The sequence below is a fragment of the Paramormyrops kingsleyae genome, chromosome 12 (assembly GCF_048594095.1).
Source record: "Paramormyrops kingsleyae isolate MSU_618 chromosome 12, PKINGS_0.4, whole genome shotgun sequence".
NCBI classification, from domain to species: domain Eukaryota; kingdom Metazoa; phylum Chordata; class Actinopteri; order Osteoglossiformes; family Mormyridae; genus Paramormyrops; species Paramormyrops kingsleyae.
Genome location: NC_132808.1, coordinates 17,703,475 through 17,724,620, shown reverse-complemented (window position 1 = coordinate 17,724,620; position 21,146 = coordinate 17,703,475). Strand labels below are relative to the sequence as shown.

Genomic DNA, 21,146 nt, shown 5'->3' with positions numbered 1-21,146 from the left:
GCCACTGCGAAACTGAATGCCACTGAACACCGTTGACTTGCCGCTTTTTCCACTTATATCCAATATCCAGTATAGGCCTGGAAAGTGCAACATAGATGCTGATGTCCAGTCGAGGACAATTCCTCCAGTCGAGGAATTAAGAAAGGCTCAACGGGAGGACCCTGTGGTAGGGGTAGCCTGAAGGCCGTAATGAGTGGAGAATGGCTGAGTAACATGGATATCAGCCTGGAGTTGCAATTGCTAAAGCATGAAGCCGGCAGATTGGTGAACAAAGATGAGCTCCTACATCGAGTAACTACGCGCGCACGGACTGAAATTGCTGTTGGTACTCCCTTCCAGATTCAGGGAGATGGTAATCAGGGCACTGCATGACGATTTAGGTCATCTAGGGGTAGAGAGGGTTGCCAACCTTTTAAGGACTAGGTTTTTTTGGCCCAAGCTGTCAGCAGCAGTGGAATTATACATCAAGAATTGTGGTGAGTGCATCACCCGTAAACAACCAAGTCAGAAGGCAGCTCCGCTACATCAAATTGTGGTCCGATTTGCTTTGCATCGATTTTCTATCCCTGGAGCCGGACTCAAAAGGCATGAGTCACTGATCACTTTACACGTTACACACAGACATTCCCTACGAAAAATCAGAAAGCTCTTAGTGTGGCCCAAGTTCTGGTGAATAAGTATTTTATTCATTATGGGCTCCCAGCCAGAATCCACTCCGACCAAGGTCGTGATTTTGAGAGTCGATTAATCAAAGAGTTGTTGAGGATGATGGGTATATGCAAGTCAAGGACCACACCCTATCATCCACAGGGTGACCCGCAGCCAGAGAGATTTAATCGTACTCTCTTCGCTATGTTGGGTAAGCTGGGTACTGAGAAAAAATTAAATTGGAGCCAGCATATTGGGTCTTTGGTCCTTGTATACAATAGTACTAGATGTGATGCCATGGGGTACTCTCCATACTATTTGATCCTTTGTTTTGGCACCTCACCCGATGGAAATAATGAGGTCTCTCACTCTCACTATGTTGCAAAGGTGAGGAGTGACTTGAAAGAGGCATATAGGTTAGCTGTGGAAACGGCTGATAAGAGTCATAACCGAAACAAGAAGGCATATGATCGGAAGGTAAGGTTCCATGCCTTAGAATCGGGGGACAGAGTGCTCCTGAAGAACTTAGGTTTGAAAGGGAAGCACAAACTGAATTATTAATTTTCATTATTAACTTTTAGAACTCTAGCACACATATGCGTCTTTCCAGGCTTTGGGGAAAACTTTATTTTGCTCAAAAAGCAGCTTTCGGACTCACAAACACTGTTGGTACCAAACCAGCCAGCAACAATCCCAGTCCACAGGATTATATCAGTCTGCACTAGGTCTGATATAAACGACTTCGGAGGTCGACAATGAGCCATGACCTTAATTAACAAATTGTCAAGAGGGTGGGGCTCCATTCATATGAAAAAAGTCTCTTCTTTCTAGGAAGGAGACTTTGATGGGAATCCTATTCCTTGGAATGCAGAGCCTTTGGAGCTGGAATTAGCAGGAAAACAGGGTGGAGCTCCTTACTCAAGCTATAATTACCTGTAATTACATTATGAATTATCATTAATTGCAAATAAACAGCCTATGTATTTCTGCATGCAGCTGAAATGAAATTATTTTGACATTTAAATCTCAGTCCAATTGCCATTGTTCAGGATTATCTCATGCGTAGGATGTGAATGACGTTTGTTTTATTTCACTGAAACCAGAAACCCAGATTAGGAGCATCTTGATGTGTCTGCAAATGTCACTACACTGCCCTCTGCTGGAGGAAGACATCACTCACCCTCATATTGGATTTATGACGGCTCTTAATGCACTGATGCAAAATGAGGATCACAGAGGAAAACCCACTGCTTGGCTTACTCAGACCTGTAGAGTTGCCACATCTTGGTTGCTATTGTACTTCTTAGATCAAAGTAATCATTGTTTAGGTTAGCCCAGGACAAGAATCAATCCCCGGCTCCGCGCACAGATGGCAATAACCACATTCTAGCAGTCTCAGTCCTCTTGGCAAGGCTATAAGATCACCTCAATTTTAGTCTATGGTATTTTTTAGCTGTGGTAATAATTAATTAATCCTGTGTGCTTACCTGTATGGTTAAGACATGATTCCACGAACAAACAAAAAGACATTTTTGTATTAAACACAAAACAAAGAGCTGTAAGACATTTTTGTTGCAGTTTGTTTAATATTAATTATCACAGTGCTATCATATTGCCTGAGATGAATTAAGCATGTGTGGCTGGACAGGTACATATGTGCATATATTCAGCACAAGAGGCAAATATCCATTGTCGGTCTGACAAAGTTCTGAAATGTCAAAATAACAAAGTTCTGAACCCACCAACTGTGGGTCCCAGAGGATCGGATTGGGGAACACTGGTCTAGATATTTCTGTAGATCTCACTGCTACTTAAGCCTGTTGTACATGCATCAAGTGACATTTTAGTGTCATGAAGTGTGTCTGTGTGCCTGTGGGTGGGGTGATGCCACACGATCAGGCCTGGCCTGGCCCTGGTTCCCTGGCTCCAGCAGAGACCCAGGCCGGGAGCTGTGTGGGCGGCGAGATCATCTTCTCCAGGAGGTTCATCATGCGCTCCTGGAGCTGCAGGCTTTGTACCTGCAGGAAGTTCTGCTGGTGCATGACACGCCGCACCTCCCGGCAGACCTCCTCCAGGTTGCGGCCTGCCTTTCTCTGCTCCTGAAGCATGGCTTCCAGGACACGCAGCTTCCTCCTTTTCAGGCTCAGCCGCTGGATCTTCTTCCTCCTGATGGGCACCTGAGGTGACCTGCCACAGGTAATAGAACACAGAGGAAGTGCTGAGACTCCTAACTCAGGCTGACAGAGAAGCTACCTGGATGAGGGTAGGCACCCTACCAAGGGCACACAACGTAACAGGGCTGAACACCCTCATGCAGGTATTACCTGGACTGGGGAAGGCACCCTAACAGGGACACATATCTAACAAAGCAAAACGGCATCTGCAGATATTACCTGGACTCCTGCGACTGCAGGCTGGCTGAGCTCTCTGAATGCCCCCCCTCTTCTGGAGGCTCCTGTTCCTCAGAAGATCCTGTGTACTCTGGAATAAAACCTGGGGGGGAGGGCTCGGTGGGCACAGACTTGGACTCAGGCCGGGCTGTGGATAGCGGTGGTGTTGGCTGGCGGTCACAGCTGGGCAGCCCATTCGAGTCAAGGGCCTGGGACAGTATCCTGTCGATGGCTCTGAAGTACGGCCACTCAGGCGACGGGGTGCTGCCGTTAGTCATGCACTTCATTTTCCTGTTAAGGGAGGCAGAGGGCAGCATGCTTTGAATAAAAACATTGTCACATGACTTTGCACGGTCACATGACATTCCATAATAAGGCGTGTAACAAGATTGTATCTTCGGTCTTCTCAGCCAGCAGGCATCTGCCAGACATGCTTTCAAGTTTCAGATTTCAAGTTTTATTGTCACGTGTTCCTTGGAACAGTGAAATTCTTATGTTACAAGTTTAGGATCATGGGACATAGGACACAAAGGATGCATTCAAGAAACACACCTCATATCCACAATACTTTTTGGCTAGCTTGCTATAAACCTGTAATTAAAGCCAAACACCATATTTTACCCCCCAGAATGTAAACAGCTGTTCTGCTTCACCCCATCCAGCTGTTCCACTGACTCTATCAAAACCTGTAATACAGTATTACAGAGCAAGAGGTACTGCACATGAACGACATCTGCACGTACTCATGGGTGCATGGGCTGACCCCTGTGGGTCTGGAGCAGATACAATAAGGTCTGATTCATTGATGTCCCTCTTTGAATGATAAAAGCGCAGTCCTACTGGGAGGGGGAGCTTCTGAATGCAGCTCTCCCCAGTAAGCCCTACAGCTGCACACAGTAATGGTCACTATTACACTTGCCTGTACTGGAAAGTCATATTTGTTATTTTCATCTTAATTTCCTCTCTGTGGCGATGCTCGCCCGTGAGCTCGAAGAACCTCTTGGCCATCTTCTCGTAGATCTTGGCGTTCCTCTTGGCCTTCCGGAGCTCAGTGATGAACTCTTCCCACACGTAGACGAGGCCCTTCATTTCTGCGTCTGTCCAGTTCCTGGCCCGTCTGTGCTTCTCGCTCTGACCTGACTGCATGAAACCCAGGTTGTCCTCGGCGGCCATCTTGTTTGTAAACACAGACCTCTGTTTTGTTGTACAGAAACAGATTGCTTTGCTTTGAGGAAGAGGATAAATGAAGGAAGAGGAGCTTTTCCCTGTCTGCCTCAAAAGCAGCTATGGTCCACTTTTCCAGGCTCTTCCTAACGGCTCAGCTGGGAGGCCTAGAAATGGGGCCTGGGACTGTGGAGAGATCCGGTTAAAAGCTTTTAAGTGGGGAAGTTCGTCATGGTGATGTCAAGTTGCCCTGGCAACCATCTATGAGCACTCGCTCTCTCACTCCCCCCCCCCCCCCCCCCCCCACACACATCTTTCTCTCTCTAGCTCTGCAGCAAAAAGCTTTTAGCTGAAAGCCAATAAAGTAAGCCGATGCAGACAGCAGTCAAAATGTAGTGCTTGATCGGTCGTGGATCGAGACGCCGGGGCATTTTGTTGCCTAGGCGACGTGTCGTCGTTCCAGGCGTGTGTCCAATATGTGACATTTTAAAAGCTTTTAGCATAAGGCAGTGTGTCCGGGTGTGGAGGGGGGGAGGGGAGGAGATAATCACTCACGGAATATCAATGGGATCACAGACTGTGAAACACGATCCGCAAATTAATGATACTTATTTAATTTTGCATTTTGAAATGGCTTGAAAGGGTATGAAATATTTTCCACTATGGCCAAAATTGTAGAAACACTTCCAATTTTTAGAGATTGCAGAATTTTATTCAGCTGTTGCTCCAGTTACTTTTAGTCGTCCAATATATGATATATGTAACATTCTTTGATTGTTTATAAACATTACCGCCAATACTCGTGTAGTAATTTTTAAAGCGTAATGCCAATAATGCTAGGTATTTGCACAATTTTGTCCACTAGTGTTCAAGGCCTTCGTGGAAATGAAGAGGCGTTACTGATAGGTGACTGAACACTGATTATTCGTCTGAATTAGCATAATCTGGAATGGTCCACGCAGAATGACTGGCACCCTTCAACACATCACTGCAGCCCCCCTATTTCACTGCTTGATTGAATCATGATCATCGTTTGTCTGTCTCTAATCTGCATATAGTGTTTTGTTCATCTTCCAGGTCAGAGCTCATCCTGGGCAGCAAAGGACACATATGAGGGGTGCAGCCTGGATGGGCCACACATGCAAGAATTTTGCATGGGCAATTTAAAAACATCAGTTAACCCAGCCCCATGTCTTTGGATTGAGGTTGTAGATCAAAGTACCCAGAGGAAGCTCACATGATATCTGGAGACCATGCAAACTCCACACACAAGGCGGAAGCAGAACTCAGCCACCTTCCAACACTGGAGCTGTAACAATGCGTATGGTTCTTAAAATTATGTAACATCAGATATAAAAGTCTCTCCCGACATTTCAAGCCAGTGATTTATGTTTCACTTGAAAATGTTTTGATGTTCAGGTATTTATGAGCAAACTTAAGTGCTATATAATGGTACTTCAATGATCTGATATATGAGGAAGTGTTATGTTATGTTATTTTATGTAATTTCTTTGAAATTGGCTTTACATAAATCAGCAGTTAATGTGACTATTCATATCAATGAAAAATCCCTATATCTTTAAGCCAATAAATTGTTTTGACATCTCTATTATGAGGATAATAAACTAACAAGCATACATTTTTAACTGCCAACCAAATCCAAGATATGGGCTTTCCATAGACCTAGACATATTTTCTTTTGCATCATTTAAGCTCCCATTTCAGGGACAGATTCTTTGACTGAGGTAAAATACTTCAATAGCGGAATTTATCTGTCCTGAATAAGCCTTGTTTTGCAGGCAGATGAGTGTGCCTTCATGTCTAACAGCCTTTGATGTCACGATACCTTCAGAACAAGAAGCACAATCATTGGACCCGTATAAACAGGAAGCCTGGTTTCAGACGTGCTTTAAATATGCCTGATGAAATCACGTTACAAATCATCTCTTATACCAAAAGCACCACATTGTTCTAGTTCAAAAAACACCTATCCATACTTTCACATGAAAGGGATAAAAGTAAAGAAAACACAGCAGTGTGATCATTTATCCATCCATCCACCCATCCTTCCATCCATCCATCCATTTTCTGAAACCACTTATTCAGGGTCACAGGGGGTCCAGATATTATCCTGGAGGCTATGGGCACAAGGAGGGGGACAACCCGCCACAGGACCAGTGTCATTGTATAACTTACATACTAGTATATGCCAGGATCATTTCTTCTGTTTATTTTCTTAAGCAGAGGTACACCCAATTAGCAGTGAAATGTCAGCACCCAAGATTCCCAATCTGCTACCCCCCTACATAGCACATATTGAAATGTTCAGAGGCAAGAACTGGTCTGCCATTTATTTAAATGAGCATTCATTTTAAAATCACATTGCTAAGCATGAGGTTCTTAATTTAAAATACACTTAAAAAATTTAGGACATGTTTTCCTTCCAGAAAATAAATAAGTGTCTGGTACTGGAAAGGAAGCTCTCCAGGGATGGTGCATGAGGCAGAGATAAGCTACACAGATGCCATTTAAGGTGTTTGAACGGCGTCGTCACGGAAACAGTGGCAAGGGCTGATTGGGCAGCAAGGTCCTTCATCCAGCCAACTGGCTGTCACAACTGACAAGATGTAATGGCCAAGATATACAAAAATAAACTGACAAGCCATATGGTACTTTAAAAAACATACCGTGCTTATAAAAAAAACCAACCAACCAACCAAAAAAAAAAAAAAAACAGTTCAAAAGTGGTTGAAATAAAAGCAAAGTCTGAATTCAAGTGGTACTTATGTGGCTAATTGGAAAATATAGCCTTTTAGTGATTATATATATATATATATATATATATATATATTCAGGATAGAGTCTCTTCATTATTGCCACTCTTGAAGCAAATCTAGGAAAGACAAGACAACAGGTCATGTGACCTTAAAGAGAGAGCAACCAGTCTGAAGAACCTGAAGCCAGTTGCCAGAAGATCATAAGAACTTACTGACCTGGTTCTACCATGGTCACATTCATTCAGTCTCCCCACCAACAGAAGCACCCAACAACCTCCCTCCTAAAGATCCTGTGGAAGAGACCCCTCTTGGCTAGTGGGTCGGCCCAGTTGAGGTCCAGGTCGGGACTGAGGCCGCCATCTGTCTCAAACATGTTGATCTCTTTAAGGCACACCGTCTCAATCATCTGTGACCATCAGAAGGCTGGGTTGCGCAACACGAGAACAGTACATCATAGGCTGGGTGAACTACAATGCCATAGGCTGGGTGAACTACAATGCCATAGGCTGGGTGAACTACAATGCCCTGACAGTTCTGGACACCGTGAGCAAATGGTAATATCCAGAATGCTGGCACCGGTAAAAACAGAGGAACACACTGGAAGGAACTGGTCTCAGATCTATTGACTACACAAAAGAGCAGTCAGGTATACTGTATGTATATAATTCCAAAGTCCAGTTAATATAAACATAGACAAACAACTACACACAGATATTAGTAACATTAAGTAAACTTTACTATGATGCAAGTCTGTAACATGAGAAGGATTCATTTGATATAAAGAACATCATCAACTAAAGCACTATGAATTAACTTAAACAATGTCCCCAAGTCTGTGTGCCACAGCAGTGGTCAAGTGATCGATTGATCAAACCTACCCAAGATCCCTGACCTCCCAAAACACTGTTTTTCACTCAGTGCAAAAAGGAAACCATGAGCTATCCACTATTCTGTAAAACCATGAAGAAAACAACACTATCATTATAGAGACTTTAACCAGTTTTTATGGAAGGTGCAGTACCTCATTTTGCCAGGGGATGGAGACACTACCCGTGACATACTTGTGGTAGAAGTAATTGTCAGCGGGGTCCAGGTTTACTCCTCTAACAGCTGAGAACTGCTCAATGTCCAACACGTGTTTGAGGTACACAGCACTGAAAAAGGCAAGCAGAGTGGGTGATCCGGCTGTATGGCTGAACGGCACTGGCATTGCAACTCAAAGCACTATCACTTAGAGAGGCAACAGATCACAATACAATGGCTCATTCATTGAACTTAAATATAGGTCCTGACTTCAGGCACGTTATGCCTGATCAATGTAACTTTTTATGAACTACAAACTTAAAATTTGTTCAGTTTTCTACATGTACTTGTCAGGACACATTAGTTTTTAAGCTACAAAATATATGTAGTCAAGTGTTTCTAAGACCACCTCAGCAAGTTGTTTCAGTGATCAGATCGCAATGCGTCTTGGTGGTGTAGGATCACACATGCACATATCACAGGGCCTAAATTCCAGGTGGCCTGAGACAAGGCCGAGCCTGGTACGAGAGGCACCAAAGGGGGGTTACACACATAAACACACACACACAGATAACAAGGGAGCCCAGCACTCCAACTTTTATTGCCCAAAGATTTAGGGACCTACAGACAAGCAGAGTGGACTTCACGGACAGGGGTCCCTCGACTTGGCACACAACCCCCTCCCCATACATTCTGCCTTACATTTCACTCACCCAACAGACAAACACCCTAAAGGAAGTTTCATTTAAGTTTGGCTTTTGTATACCCTGTATATTGATTTACTCACGACTACTAGTCTCAATATACAGATACGTTATGTTTGTATGTGTCCTTAGACAATCTTAGTGTTTTGTGTGCCACCCTTATAACCATGTTCACGGAGTATCACCTATTTTACCCCTTTACACTTGAACACGTATAAATTTAAATAAATAGATAGGTATAGCTACCATTGTATATATGTTCTCATGGTATACCAGAAGAATCTGGAAAGTGAGTGTAAACAATGTGTCCTAACTTTTAGAGAGAGTTCTTTGTTAAAACCCCCCCTTCTCTTCCAACATTCCTTTGTGGTCCTTATCTGATCTTGGTGGACCTCACCAAGTTTCTTTGTTTCTACCATGCTATGTTAAAAGAACTGAATTAAGGTGTATTTTATCCATTCTGGAGAAGATGAATTGGCATAAGCCACACCAAACAAAATAGGTTGTTTCCAGATGTGCAACTTATATTGATATTACCACAAACTAACGGCCACGCCTATCTATGGATAAGATGTGCTGTTTGTAATATGAATATTTGATGTAATATCCGCACAAAGTGTAACATCTGTTGAGGTGCAACCCAAAACACCTGTATCCCATACTGATGTGAATCAGTCACATAGATACAATAATTAATTGTTTAATCAATTAATACAGAGGGTATGAGGTATGTACCTGTGAAGCTGGTATGGCATGTTTGGTGTCAAACTGATTGTTAATCATTCCAAATCTGGTCAGTGATTACCATAAAAGTGGATGTATCAAAAGTTATAACAGCTTAATGAAAATCATCAGTAAAGGGAGAATCAGTCGGGCCATAAATCTCAAAAGGACTGATACAGACCCCCTTCCGAAAGCCCGCCAAATGGATGGCCAGCCATTGGGCCAGTAGTCGAATTCCTGGTCATCCCTATTCATGAACTTTACAGCATAAAATCCTGGCACCTCAGAACAAAGGCGAGCAGAACAACCGCCAACCAGCGCAGAGAATAACCACCAGCCCGAAGGAGAACATCAACCCTGGAGGAGAGAAGCCCACAAGAAGCCCTCCGGTGAAGGCCCAGCTGAACAGAGAACAGCACCCAAGACAAAGCTTCACCAGGAGAGAGAATCTAAAGGGACTCCACTCCACTGCTCCAAACACCGCGCCTTCCTGAGTGCCATCAGCTCAGCAGCTCTGCCATCAACTGCCAAGACCCCCCCCCCCACTCTTCAACCAAGTAAACCAACTTCCTTTCATTCTAACAACTTAAGCTGTTCTGTTTAACCTGCTATAAGACTTTAGGGTCGTGTTTCCAGAAACTATGCTTGCTTTGCAGAACAGTATTTCCCATTTAAGGTTACTCATTTAAATCCGGTCATTGCATTTTCATAATTACATCGTTTGTTTTATTCCGTTATTTCGTGTTTATTGTTCGTGTTAGGTGTAATGTCTGTCTTATGTTAGTTGTAGTGTTATTTAGGAATAAAATGCATGTCTTTTACACAACTTCAGCCTCCGTTATTGAGTACTCACACTAAGTTCCTGCCTCTGTGCGATCTTGCTACACGCTCTGAACCTCAAACTCGCCTGAAACATCGCGAGACTCTCTCTCATTGGCCGTGAGGGGAGCTTCGCTACCAATCGTGTACATTACCTGGTGATGCAGCTCGGTGGAGGAGCCTTCTAACCCAGGTTACTAAGCGATACTGGTAATTAGTGAATCCCATTTAAGTCTCACATTAACAGACTCACAGGGATACCACAATTGAGTTTGGAGGAGTCGACCATTCGGCATAACAATTGATTGATAATCAGCATTAAATAATAATTAATTAAGCTTTAATTAATTCAAACATATTGGTGGAGAATATTAAAATTTATTTGAGCTAATAATTCCTACAGTGGTTGTCTACCTAGACCTTTGAATCGACTGCACATTTTACTCTCCTAAAATGAGAATCTGTAAACCTAGATTGCAAAAGGTGCAGTGCAGGCTGAATATGTGAATCTGTTGTTGTAAATGTCAGAAGTAAAAGTTTACTTGCAAATTCTTTGCCTACAGGTCAAATTAGATATATGCAATTTATTTTTTATGTATGATTACTTTGGACATAAATAAAATAAATTCAGCGTACATTTACAGACTTAAACTGCCATATTAGTGAAGATGGATATCAGTAAAAATGGAAAGATAGGTCTACAATATACAAAATAATATTTAACAGCAATAGTTTACGTAAAGCCTGAATTCCCTGTGTTGTAGATGTAAAACTGTAGTTTTCCGCCATTCATAATAGTAAGGACCAAGCAAAGGGCATCCTTAATCTCACAGGCATAAACCAGACTAACCTGAGGGGGGCGGGGAGAGCAGAGAGCACTGAGGGCCCATCCTGCTTGCTTTCTCCAGACTTCACTACCCACTCAGTGTATTGGGGTCGGTCTAGCACACATAACATTTGCATGTGTGAGCTGGACCAACACACATTCATGTGGACGAACCTTCTACACACTTAGCTAACAGCTCAGGGTACACCATTACCAAGCATTGGGTGCTGTTGTCAAAGAGCTGAGGATGGACCTCTAGAGCCGCCCACTACCGGCTCACAGTTGCTTCAACCGCTGCCCCCACATATACAAAGGGAGGACGATAGAAAGCGTGGTGCTGCTCCTGCCACGAAGCGCAATACCTAACTTTTTCCCAATATTCTGGCTTTGTTGGGGGGTTGCTAGCAAGCAGAGCTTTTGCTGTATCACATGAAGCATTATGTGAGGAAGATGTGACCAATAGCACCTGCCCATATGGGTTAATGGAGAGACCCAACACAGCAAACAGATACCCTTTATCAGAACATCATGTCAAAATAATATCTGTCACAGATGAATGGCCAAGTGATTTAATCTGAAAAAAAAAATCTATGGTTTATTTGACACTTTATTTGCATAGCTATACACAAAAACAATGATAAGATTGTAGCTAGAGGTACTACTTTTACAAAATGTGATTTTTTTTTTTCCATGAAAAAAATCATTAACAGGTCCTGAAAGCGCAAAGTGAACTATTGTGAGAGCCGTATCACCATTACAGCACTTGATCCAAAAGGCCCAAAGAGCAGAGCCACAGCACAAAGAGAGGACACTCCAAATCCATCTTTCCCTAGTACTCTGTAAAGCCTGAAGGTAGTTTTGGTCACAAGTTGCCTAGAAACATATAGCAAACAGCGCTTTTCATCCATGGAGTGCAGTGAGTCACATATGGAATCGAAATAAGAAACAAAGACAGAGAAACTATATAAAATATGCAACTCAGTTACAGGTCAAAGAAAGTGTGGAAAGAAGGAAGGAGAGTCTAAAAATAAAAAGAAAATTAGTAAAATGTCATGAAATAAGCAAAATTGGATAGATAGCTCACTCTCACGCTCACTTCTCTATCCATTTCCACTGTAGGAAGCGAGAGAAAGAGATGGTCTCCTGGTCGCTGGAGAACGGCGCATCACTGAGGTGCTCATGTGTGATCCTGAGAGACAGGAGAGAGACGGGATATCTTGGTAAGAAACAAAGGTGTGATTCAGCAGCAGTACAGTCCATAGTGTGAAATTTCTCTTTGCACAGAACAGCCAAGTGACAGACTGGGAGAGGTGGAACACTTAAATTACTTCGGTACTTCAATTAAATTACTTGCAGCTTTAATTACTTTGTGGTATGTTCCACAATGGCAGAATTTTGCATTGCCTTTGTAAACTATTCTAATTATCATTAATGTGTTACCACTGTCTCATACTAGGTTTAATACCCAGTTAACTACTGAATTTTGCCTTAAAGTATAGTGAACATTTCAAGTGATACAGAGATGCAAGGGTCTGATCAAGAAATACTAGTGATGGCGAAATGAATCTTCATGAACCATTTGCCGACCCCACAAAATGGTGCTCTTGGTTTACTTTGGGGCATGCTGTGAGCCCTTTTTTGAACAGAGAGCGCCATCTAGTGGGGGTCATAAAATACAGCAAATGGTTCATGAAGCTTCATTTGACCGTCACTACAGAAATATTTTCTTAACTGAAACCGCTTCCTGCCAGGCAAGTTCTACATAATTATACAACATTTGATTAACATAAAATCTCAATCTAATTATCCTTATGGTCTTGCTCATATGTGTGGGTAAGAAGTGCTGTATTTTAAAGGGTTTGGGTATGTGCTCACTGTAAATGAGCTTTGGGTTGGTCCGTCGCAGCTAAGCATATTTCTGTTGCCATGTTGTTGTTTTTTGTGGAGCAATCTTGTGGTTTTTCTATGCGAATGTCTAGATTTTTAATTTGAAATTACGGCACTGCTAAACCCCATAGCATAAGCATGACGGACCGGCACGACAGAAAATGGCGCCTTACTAAGTTAAAAGAGACCCTTTTTTCCTTTTGCTTTAGTCCCTGGCTGATTAGGGCACAAGGTCTGTCAGTATTTTGTTGTACTTCTGTAATTTTAAATGTCTCTTTATTTACATTTGAATATTAAACTTTATGAGTGTTACGTTAGCAAACTGCTGTTTTGGATCGATGCTCCGTACTCCTGCCTTGCCTTAATTTCATGTATTCTGTATAACTTAATTCAGTAAATAAGTGCGCTTCATGGAGGTTTTCACGTTGTTTTCTTATTTACAGCGCTTTGTGAGAAATAATCTCTAAATAACTTATAGGACTGTGAGTCATAATGTAAAAGGAACGTAATATTTATTTTATCTTTGTTTCCTTCCCCCTTTTTCCTTTAGCTCTTGTGTTCACCGTTTATGTGCATCTGAATAAAACCCCTTTATGAACCATCAGTTGAGAGTTTCACCATCATTCAGCCAGGGATGCTACACTCACATAGGTGGGATATGCTGCTTGGGGATGTGACAATGCTGGATACGAGGAATAAATGGGGCAAGTTTTATGGTGCATCACAGTCACGATGCAAGCTTTGGCCTTCCCTCTCCCACTCATACTCTCACACTGTCTATGCTCCACCTCCAAGGTCCCAACAAACTCACTTGTTCACTTACTGACCGTTCACTGTGGAACATAACAGAGGCTTGACACCATAAATGGATGAAAACAACACAAAATCACACAAGTAGAGAGAGGAAGGAAGAAGGGGGTAGAGTGAGAAGGAGAATATTTGATGAAGTTCAAGGACCCCTAGCTGAGAATATAGAGCAGGGTTCTTCAAATCTGGACCTCGATTCCAAGTCCAGGCCTTGTTTTCAGTTCTCCCAAGTAGTTCGTTTAATAATTACTGATTCTGATTGGCCAGAGGCTTCACACCTGGCTCGGACCTTCAACAGTGCTCGGACCTTGAGGACCGTGATTTGAATAGCCCTGATATAAAGCAATATCCCTATTGAAGGCAACCATGTAGACTCCAAAGCATAAAGGCACAGTCCATTTGAAATTCCCAGAAGGCATTGCCATGTAAGTATTTCAAGATCAACTTCTGCTACTAGATCCTTCCTGTTTACCACATGGAAATAATCACTAACTAAAAATGGCACAAGTGGCAAACACGTTAACCTTCAGCAAACATCTGTAAGGGCGACATGTGGTCAATTAAATGATATATGGTGTCATCAATTAAATTTAAGTACCTGTTTTTGTTAGCCAGGCAAGGCACATGACAAATGTCAGAGTTCTACCAGTCTGAGAGAACACAGGACCATGAACAGGAAAGTCAGAGGTCCCCAAATCTAATAGCACATTGCCGCATGAAATGGAACCTCACGGTTCTCCTAGAATGTGAGAAGATATAGCCAGATACACTCCATGTGCGGATGCTTTTGATGGCTCACTCATGCTACAAGTACATAGGTTTGAAGAGCACAAGCAAATCAACAGCATGCAATGTACTGAAACTTTTGAACAATGGAAGGTAGGAGAATCAGTGTTTAACATGCTGCCCAGAAATACAGAGCGTTATAAAGGGCTAGTGAAGGCATATGATTCAAAGTGGAGGCTCAACAATGATGTGAGCAGAAAGCTGCTTCTCTCTCTCTCTTTGCCCAATAAATGATCAGAAAATCTGGGGGCAGGGAATTGCATCCAAATGGTTGCTGACTAATAGCAAAATGGAACATGGCCTCTCACCCTCCCACCAACCTGGAGATATGCCAGTTCCTTCTAAAAGATGAGTCTGTCACTTGACATGTAACACACAAATTTAGGCAGTAAAACAAACTGACAAGAAGGCAGGAGAAATGGCACCGTTATAGCTTTCTCGCACACAGCTGCATCAGTAGGTTGGAAGGTATTGCAGCTTTTGAGCTGAAGGGAAAATACCTCTAATGACAGCCATTGAAACAAACAGGACACAGGTCAGGAGCAGAACCGGGAACCCAAAAGATGTTGCCTTGTTCCCAGGTTAAATTATTTAATAGTTTCTTTAGTTTGTTCTGTTTTTTCTTGATTTTTTTTTGGCCCCTCGTCGTCCCTATGTTTTATACTGTTTTTCCCCAGGTCGTTTGAGCTTGTTAATAAACCCCTTTGTTTCGGAGTTGCTCAGTGGATGATCACATCTTTCCTGCCTGCACCATGCCATACAGCAACAATTAGATCAGTGTTTCCCAACCCAGTCCTCGGGGAACCCTGGACAGTCCACGTTTTTACTTCCTCTCAGCTCCCAGCACACCTGTACTCAGTGTTCCTGATTGGCTGGGAGCTGGGAGGGAGCAAAAACATGGACTGTCCGGGATTCCCCAAGGACTGGGTTGGGAAACACTGAATTAGATACTTCTTTTTGTTCTTAGATGTCTTTATGCTTTTGGCATTACAGTCAGCCCTCGTGCATTCGCGCTTCGTTTTTCGCAAATTCACAGATCTGCAAAAATTTCATTGGAGCTGAACTTATTCGCATCCACAATTTTTTCGCACATCTGTGAAATCCTCGAAAAACTCTACAGAAGTGTTTATGTTTAATTTTCATAGTAATTTAAAAGTTTTCATGCTTTTAAGTGTACAATTGGTAAGAAGAAATTAGTCAATGAAGATTCTACTGTGTTTTTGGGGAAAGTTCAAGACATACAATATAAATCAGTTAAAAAATCCCTTTAAAAACGTGGCTTTCTTATGGAAACGTTCCTTTTTATGTACATACTGAACTGTACTTTTACAAGATGTGAATCCCATTCGCAAAGTTTATTCCCTTTGGAACACTAATGGTTACATAAATATTAGAAAATAGTTAATTTACTATTTTGTAATAGTAAGTACACGTTAATGTAAAGTCAAACCCAAACGCTCCCACGAACCCCCACCTGAAGAGGGAGATTCTGTGGAGCTGTAACTCCTCATGTACGCTATGCAGTCATTTTCATATTTTCACCATACTGCACAGCTAATTCATAATCATCATTATCTTAAATCAATATTCATCATTGGTGAGTACCCATACTACTGTTTTTATTAAATATTTTTAATGTGTGTATGTATTTTTGTTCTCTCTCTCTTTTTCGTGGTTACCTTACACATAGTATTTTTACAACTTATTATTTCTGTACGTCTTTACATAATTTTTAATTGATTGAATACTTGTACCTTGTATACGTACATGTCTCCTTTACGTATTTTATTGAATTGTACCTTGGTTACGTATATGACTTCTGTCAATAACTTTACAGTCCCATTCGCTTACTCATTTTAAAAGAAAATGGCATCCAATGTTTTGTTCTATTAATTAGTATGGGTAACATTAGTATACTGTATTACAAATGTGGTAGGCGATACTGTACTCTATTTTCACATCAAATATTTTTTTTTTAAAGCTAACTTTTAAATTAAATTAAAGTGTTTTGGGAGCATGACTGGGGTCATATTTAGGTTTTAAACTATAGAAATAAGCACATATTACCATTTTTAGTGACTCTACCAAAACATCCGCAAATCCTCCTCATTCGCGACGGGTTCTGGAACCTAACCTTACGAATGTCTGAGGTCTGACTGCATTTGTAAACTTTATCAGGAAAAAAAATCAAATATTCATGCACACATGTCCCTGTCAGAAGCAGTCACAACTTTATGGTGGTTTCCCTGAAACTATTCAACAGTAAAAGCATGACATCATCTCAAGATGGGTTGCAAACAGCTTACGTGACTGCATCAACTCATCTACATTTATGTAAATCAGGTTCAGGTTCAGGTTCAGGTTCCTTTATTTGTACCCGTAGGTAGATTTTGGGCGCAGTCATGAGTCATACTGTACATCCTACATAAACACTTCAACACAGGAACACCTAACAACAAAAACAACTTAAATACAACTTACGCTAACGCTATGCTCTATTCATCAGCGTGATGGCTGCTGGAACAAAGCTGTCTTTAAATCTTTTCGTTCTACACTTTGGGACCATTACCCTTCGTCCAGAGGGAAGAAACTGAAACTCACTGTGGAGAGGATGCGAAACGTCAAATGTCCTGCATATGATCACTGTCCCATGAAATATTGATTTTTTTGGAGATAGGCATACCTCTTGTTCATTGAACAGTGAGAATATTTAGCATACATTACACACTAGCATGAAGAAAGAGCAGGCTGAGGAAACCTGCACTCAGCTAGTCATGGCAAAGCTCATGGGCAATGACACAGAGCTCTAACCCACATTGCTGCACATTGCCCTTATCTTCTCAGGCCCAAATAAATGCTGGAAAAACTGAGCATTCATGTATTCTTTTTATGCCAAGTTTCTGAGGCACATTTCTGACCTGAGCTGATGGTACTTTTACTGTGAATTTTCTGTGGAGTAAGCCACCCCACCCTCTGGCTTCTCAGAACACAATAAATGTTTACTCCATGGAAAGACCTGTACTAAAAAAAAAATGCTCCTTCCATAGACCAGTGAGATCAGTTTGACATCACCTGACACCTGACATCATTCAAATTCTCTTAAATTAAGTTACTTTAAATGGTACATCAGTACACCAGTCTTCTAACCACTTAGCCTAATCAGTGTCATAGGAGGCTTAAGTCTGTCTCAGACAGCACAGGGCTCAATGCTGGGGTGCAGCCTGGATAGGGTGCGAGAATTAAATTGCCAAGGAGAGTGTTATATGTTTTTGTTCCCATGTGTGCTGTCATGGCAACAGAACGATGTAGTCCCCAAGGATGTGAATGCACTGTATCATTATATGAGTTTTATCTTAATTCCAAATTCAAAAATCTTCTAGTTCCAAATGTAACCTGCCCTTCAAGCTGAAATGTTACAAAGCTCAGGTCTGATGACAAGGAAACCACCAGGACAGCAGTGTAAGAGTCAGATGGTCTGCCTTCTTTTGAAGAAGGGGTGAGAAACATTCAGGTTTGGTGACAGTTCCAGGAGAAAAGTTCCCAAGAACTTTACCATGTGCTAATAGGCGCTTTCACACTGGCTGAACTTTTTCTGGAACCAGAACCTTTTTCCGGAACCAGGGACTTTTGTCATGTTCACACAAAAAGAACTTGGCAGATTGTAATACTGCTACTCAGTGGTTTTGAGCGTGGTGACGTTCGCCCTCTGTGACATCAGCGCACTCGTTCCCGCTCTCTCGCACACAGCAACGTGCAGTATAATACACCAGGTATGTTATGTTTGCTAGTGGCCTAGCCCACACACGGTGATAACTAAATTATACTAATATGGATTAACGATTAATCCTGCATTCGAATATCTCACGTCACGCACCTTGGAATATATGATAATAATCGAATGCACCATAAAAGTATCCATTAGCCAGCTGATTGTTAATAATAATTCAGCATATGCATATGTGTGTGCATTTGTTACATTGTCTTACAAAGTGAAGAAAACCGTATTTAAGTCAAGTATTTAAGTCAAGTATTTAAGCCTGGTCTTTCCTCCTTCCCACAGTGAGACAATACAGCTTATTAATTAAACACGGGTATCGGATGGGTACTTGGGATCAATCGATACCTAACACCCAGGTATTGGTATCGGTATCGGTATCGGAACTGAAAAAGTTGGATCAGTACATCCCTAGTTAACAGTATGTAGATGAGGTACGAGCCTGCAGCTACAGGAGAGCCATATTGACCCAAGGTAAAGCGTACTATACTGAGGTACATCGAATGTAATTTCACCTTCCATAATCTTTACAAGGCCTGAGTGAAATATAGGAACTGACTTTCCCAAAACATATCTTTCTTTTGTTAGCTTTTTAGTGCAAATACTTGCTGAATGCATGCCATATTAATCCACGTCATAAAGTTAGGTTAGACGTCGTAAAACGTGTTATGAATTTCATCTATATTGTACATGCATTTAAGTCATTACTTAATTGTCTCATGTCTAACAGTCTAACCTAACGGAGGTATCATATTCAAACATAATTAAAGCACAAATACATGTTACGATCTCGATTTGTATCACTTCATAGCATGATGTGTAGGTCAAGTGACCGGTTTAATAGGCCTATCCATTTAAGTAGCGTGTGACTATACTTTGAAACAACATCATTTTCATCGTGAATATGGTAAAAATGCAATTAGCGGATCACGGTTTACTGTATTGTAAATGCCAATCCATTGAAAGGCAAATATTTACAGAACCCACCCTGAACACGATGTGGACTGACACGCAGGCAGAGTCTGGCCATTGCTACATTAACACTTTATTTGCACTTGATTTCCCTTTTTGGTGCTGACCTTCTCTTGCTTTTCCATTCAGACTGCGGGAATTTTACTTGACACAAAATTTGATGCCTGGGTCGATGATCGCAATCAATGAAACCAGTGATGTTGGTCATATCAGGTTAACTGAGGCATGAGATCTCAGATCAAGGGTTATCTTTATTCTCAATACAGCCCCTTTGCAGGATAGCACAGTATTGCCACCTAGTGTAAATACGGTAAATTGAATATAATTTGATTAACAGTTCAATACTGTACTTTCATTCTCTGTATAGTTTTGAGAATCTTAGAAACGTACTTCATATTTGTAGCGAGCATCGCTAAAATACATTCACAGGAATAGATTTCGTCTTACCATGACTTGATAAACAGGTATTGGAAATTATTGTATGGGTAGATAAACCTCTGTGGATGGAATAATATATAACTAAACATCAACATTTAAATAACAACTGTTTAAAAAGCAATAACTTGATCATTTTTAAGATGATCAATGGTCCTACTGATGCTCAGTTATCGGGTCTAGTTTGTCATGATGGCAGTCCTGTTTTTGTACTTTGTTCCATTGGATGGTTCTCCAAACAAACACAGAAGTTACTGAACTCTAGCTGAAAACAACCTGTAACCGACGGCCATAACGGTTCATTCCATTCCCATGCTACACTTAGCTTCTTCACACATATGCATCATCCTCTTCGCTGCCAGCCTCCTTATGTCTGCAGCCGCCTCCACTCTCGATGAGAGTCAGCATAAATAGCTGAGCTTGGCTCATCGAACTCAGGCGGGTTTGCAGAACTGCGGTCCAAGGTTGTGTGCTGCCCCTTCTATACACGTTGTGAAGATGGTTCTAATGTACTGTGTGTTTTGCCGTTTAAAAAGAAAAAGAACCTACAACACCATGGTTGTATGTGTGCACACCAATTATTATGTTACTGATTGTGAATAAGTCTCCATTAGCTTTGCACATGTGGGCAGTTTGCAGTTTTATTGGAGTGCATTCATGTATAGACATTTATGAGTGTTTCTGACACATATAGTCTTTGTAGATGCAGCCATTATAAACTGATAGTCCTCATATGTTCCTACATTTGTAGATTAAATTAGTCTCACACCAACACTTATTTCAGCATTAAAGTCTTTGTGTGTGATATGAGTTACAAACCCATCCCTAGACCTTTCTTCTGATCCAAATGAAGATGTTCATGTAGAATTAATGAAGAGCTGATTGATCCCATTGGTTTCAATAATTAACAAGTGTCTCCCTCTCTCTTAGTATAAACTTCAGAGTTCCAAACAAAATCACTGGCATCGTTTGCAATAATAATGCTTTTCTATACCCTCCTGAGACCAAAGGAAAAAAGTGTCCTTCAATTGTAGGTTATTTGTCTTTGGAGGAAATAAGATATCTTACAATTTAGATTTTTTCAAATGTATTTTTATTTTAAATTTCACAGCATGTCCTCTTTAGTATACAACAGGAATAAATATATTTCCTTCCATCAGTGAAAAGATGTCCACTACAATGGACATAAATGAATGGGTGGGGTCCCAGGAGGGTATATGTCTTTAATGTTGCAGTTTTACAATCAACTGATATATTACAGGTCCTACCCACAGAGATAACAATATGACTGAGGTAAGTTTTAAAATGTCTCCCATTGAACAGCGTTTTTAGTGTTGTTAATAATAAGTGTTTTCTATCAATATTTTACTTCTTCGCAGAAAGATTACTTAATTAAAATGCAATCGAGAC

The 21,146-nt window shown here is 41.4% G+C and overlaps 1 protein-coding gene across 1 annotated transcript; it reads right to left on the bottom strand.

The window, feature by feature from the left end:
* Positions 1-2,228: 2,228 nt before the first annotated feature.
* msantd1 (Myb/SANT-like DNA-binding domain containing 1) lies at positions 2,229-10,312 on the bottom strand. The gene is made up of 4 exons (XM_072718449.1): positions 10,283-10,312; positions 3,958-4,388; positions 3,042-3,329; positions 2,229-2,835 (listed from the first exon to the last, which is right to left on the bottom strand). The coding sequence occupies exons 2-4, from the start codon at positions 4,209-4,211 to the stop codon at positions 2,544-2,546; spliced, it is 834 nt and encodes a 277-aa protein (XP_072574550.1). The 5' UTR covers positions 4,212-4,388; positions 10,283-10,312; the 3' UTR covers positions 2,229-2,543.
* Positions 10,313-21,146: the final 10,834 nt, after the last annotated feature.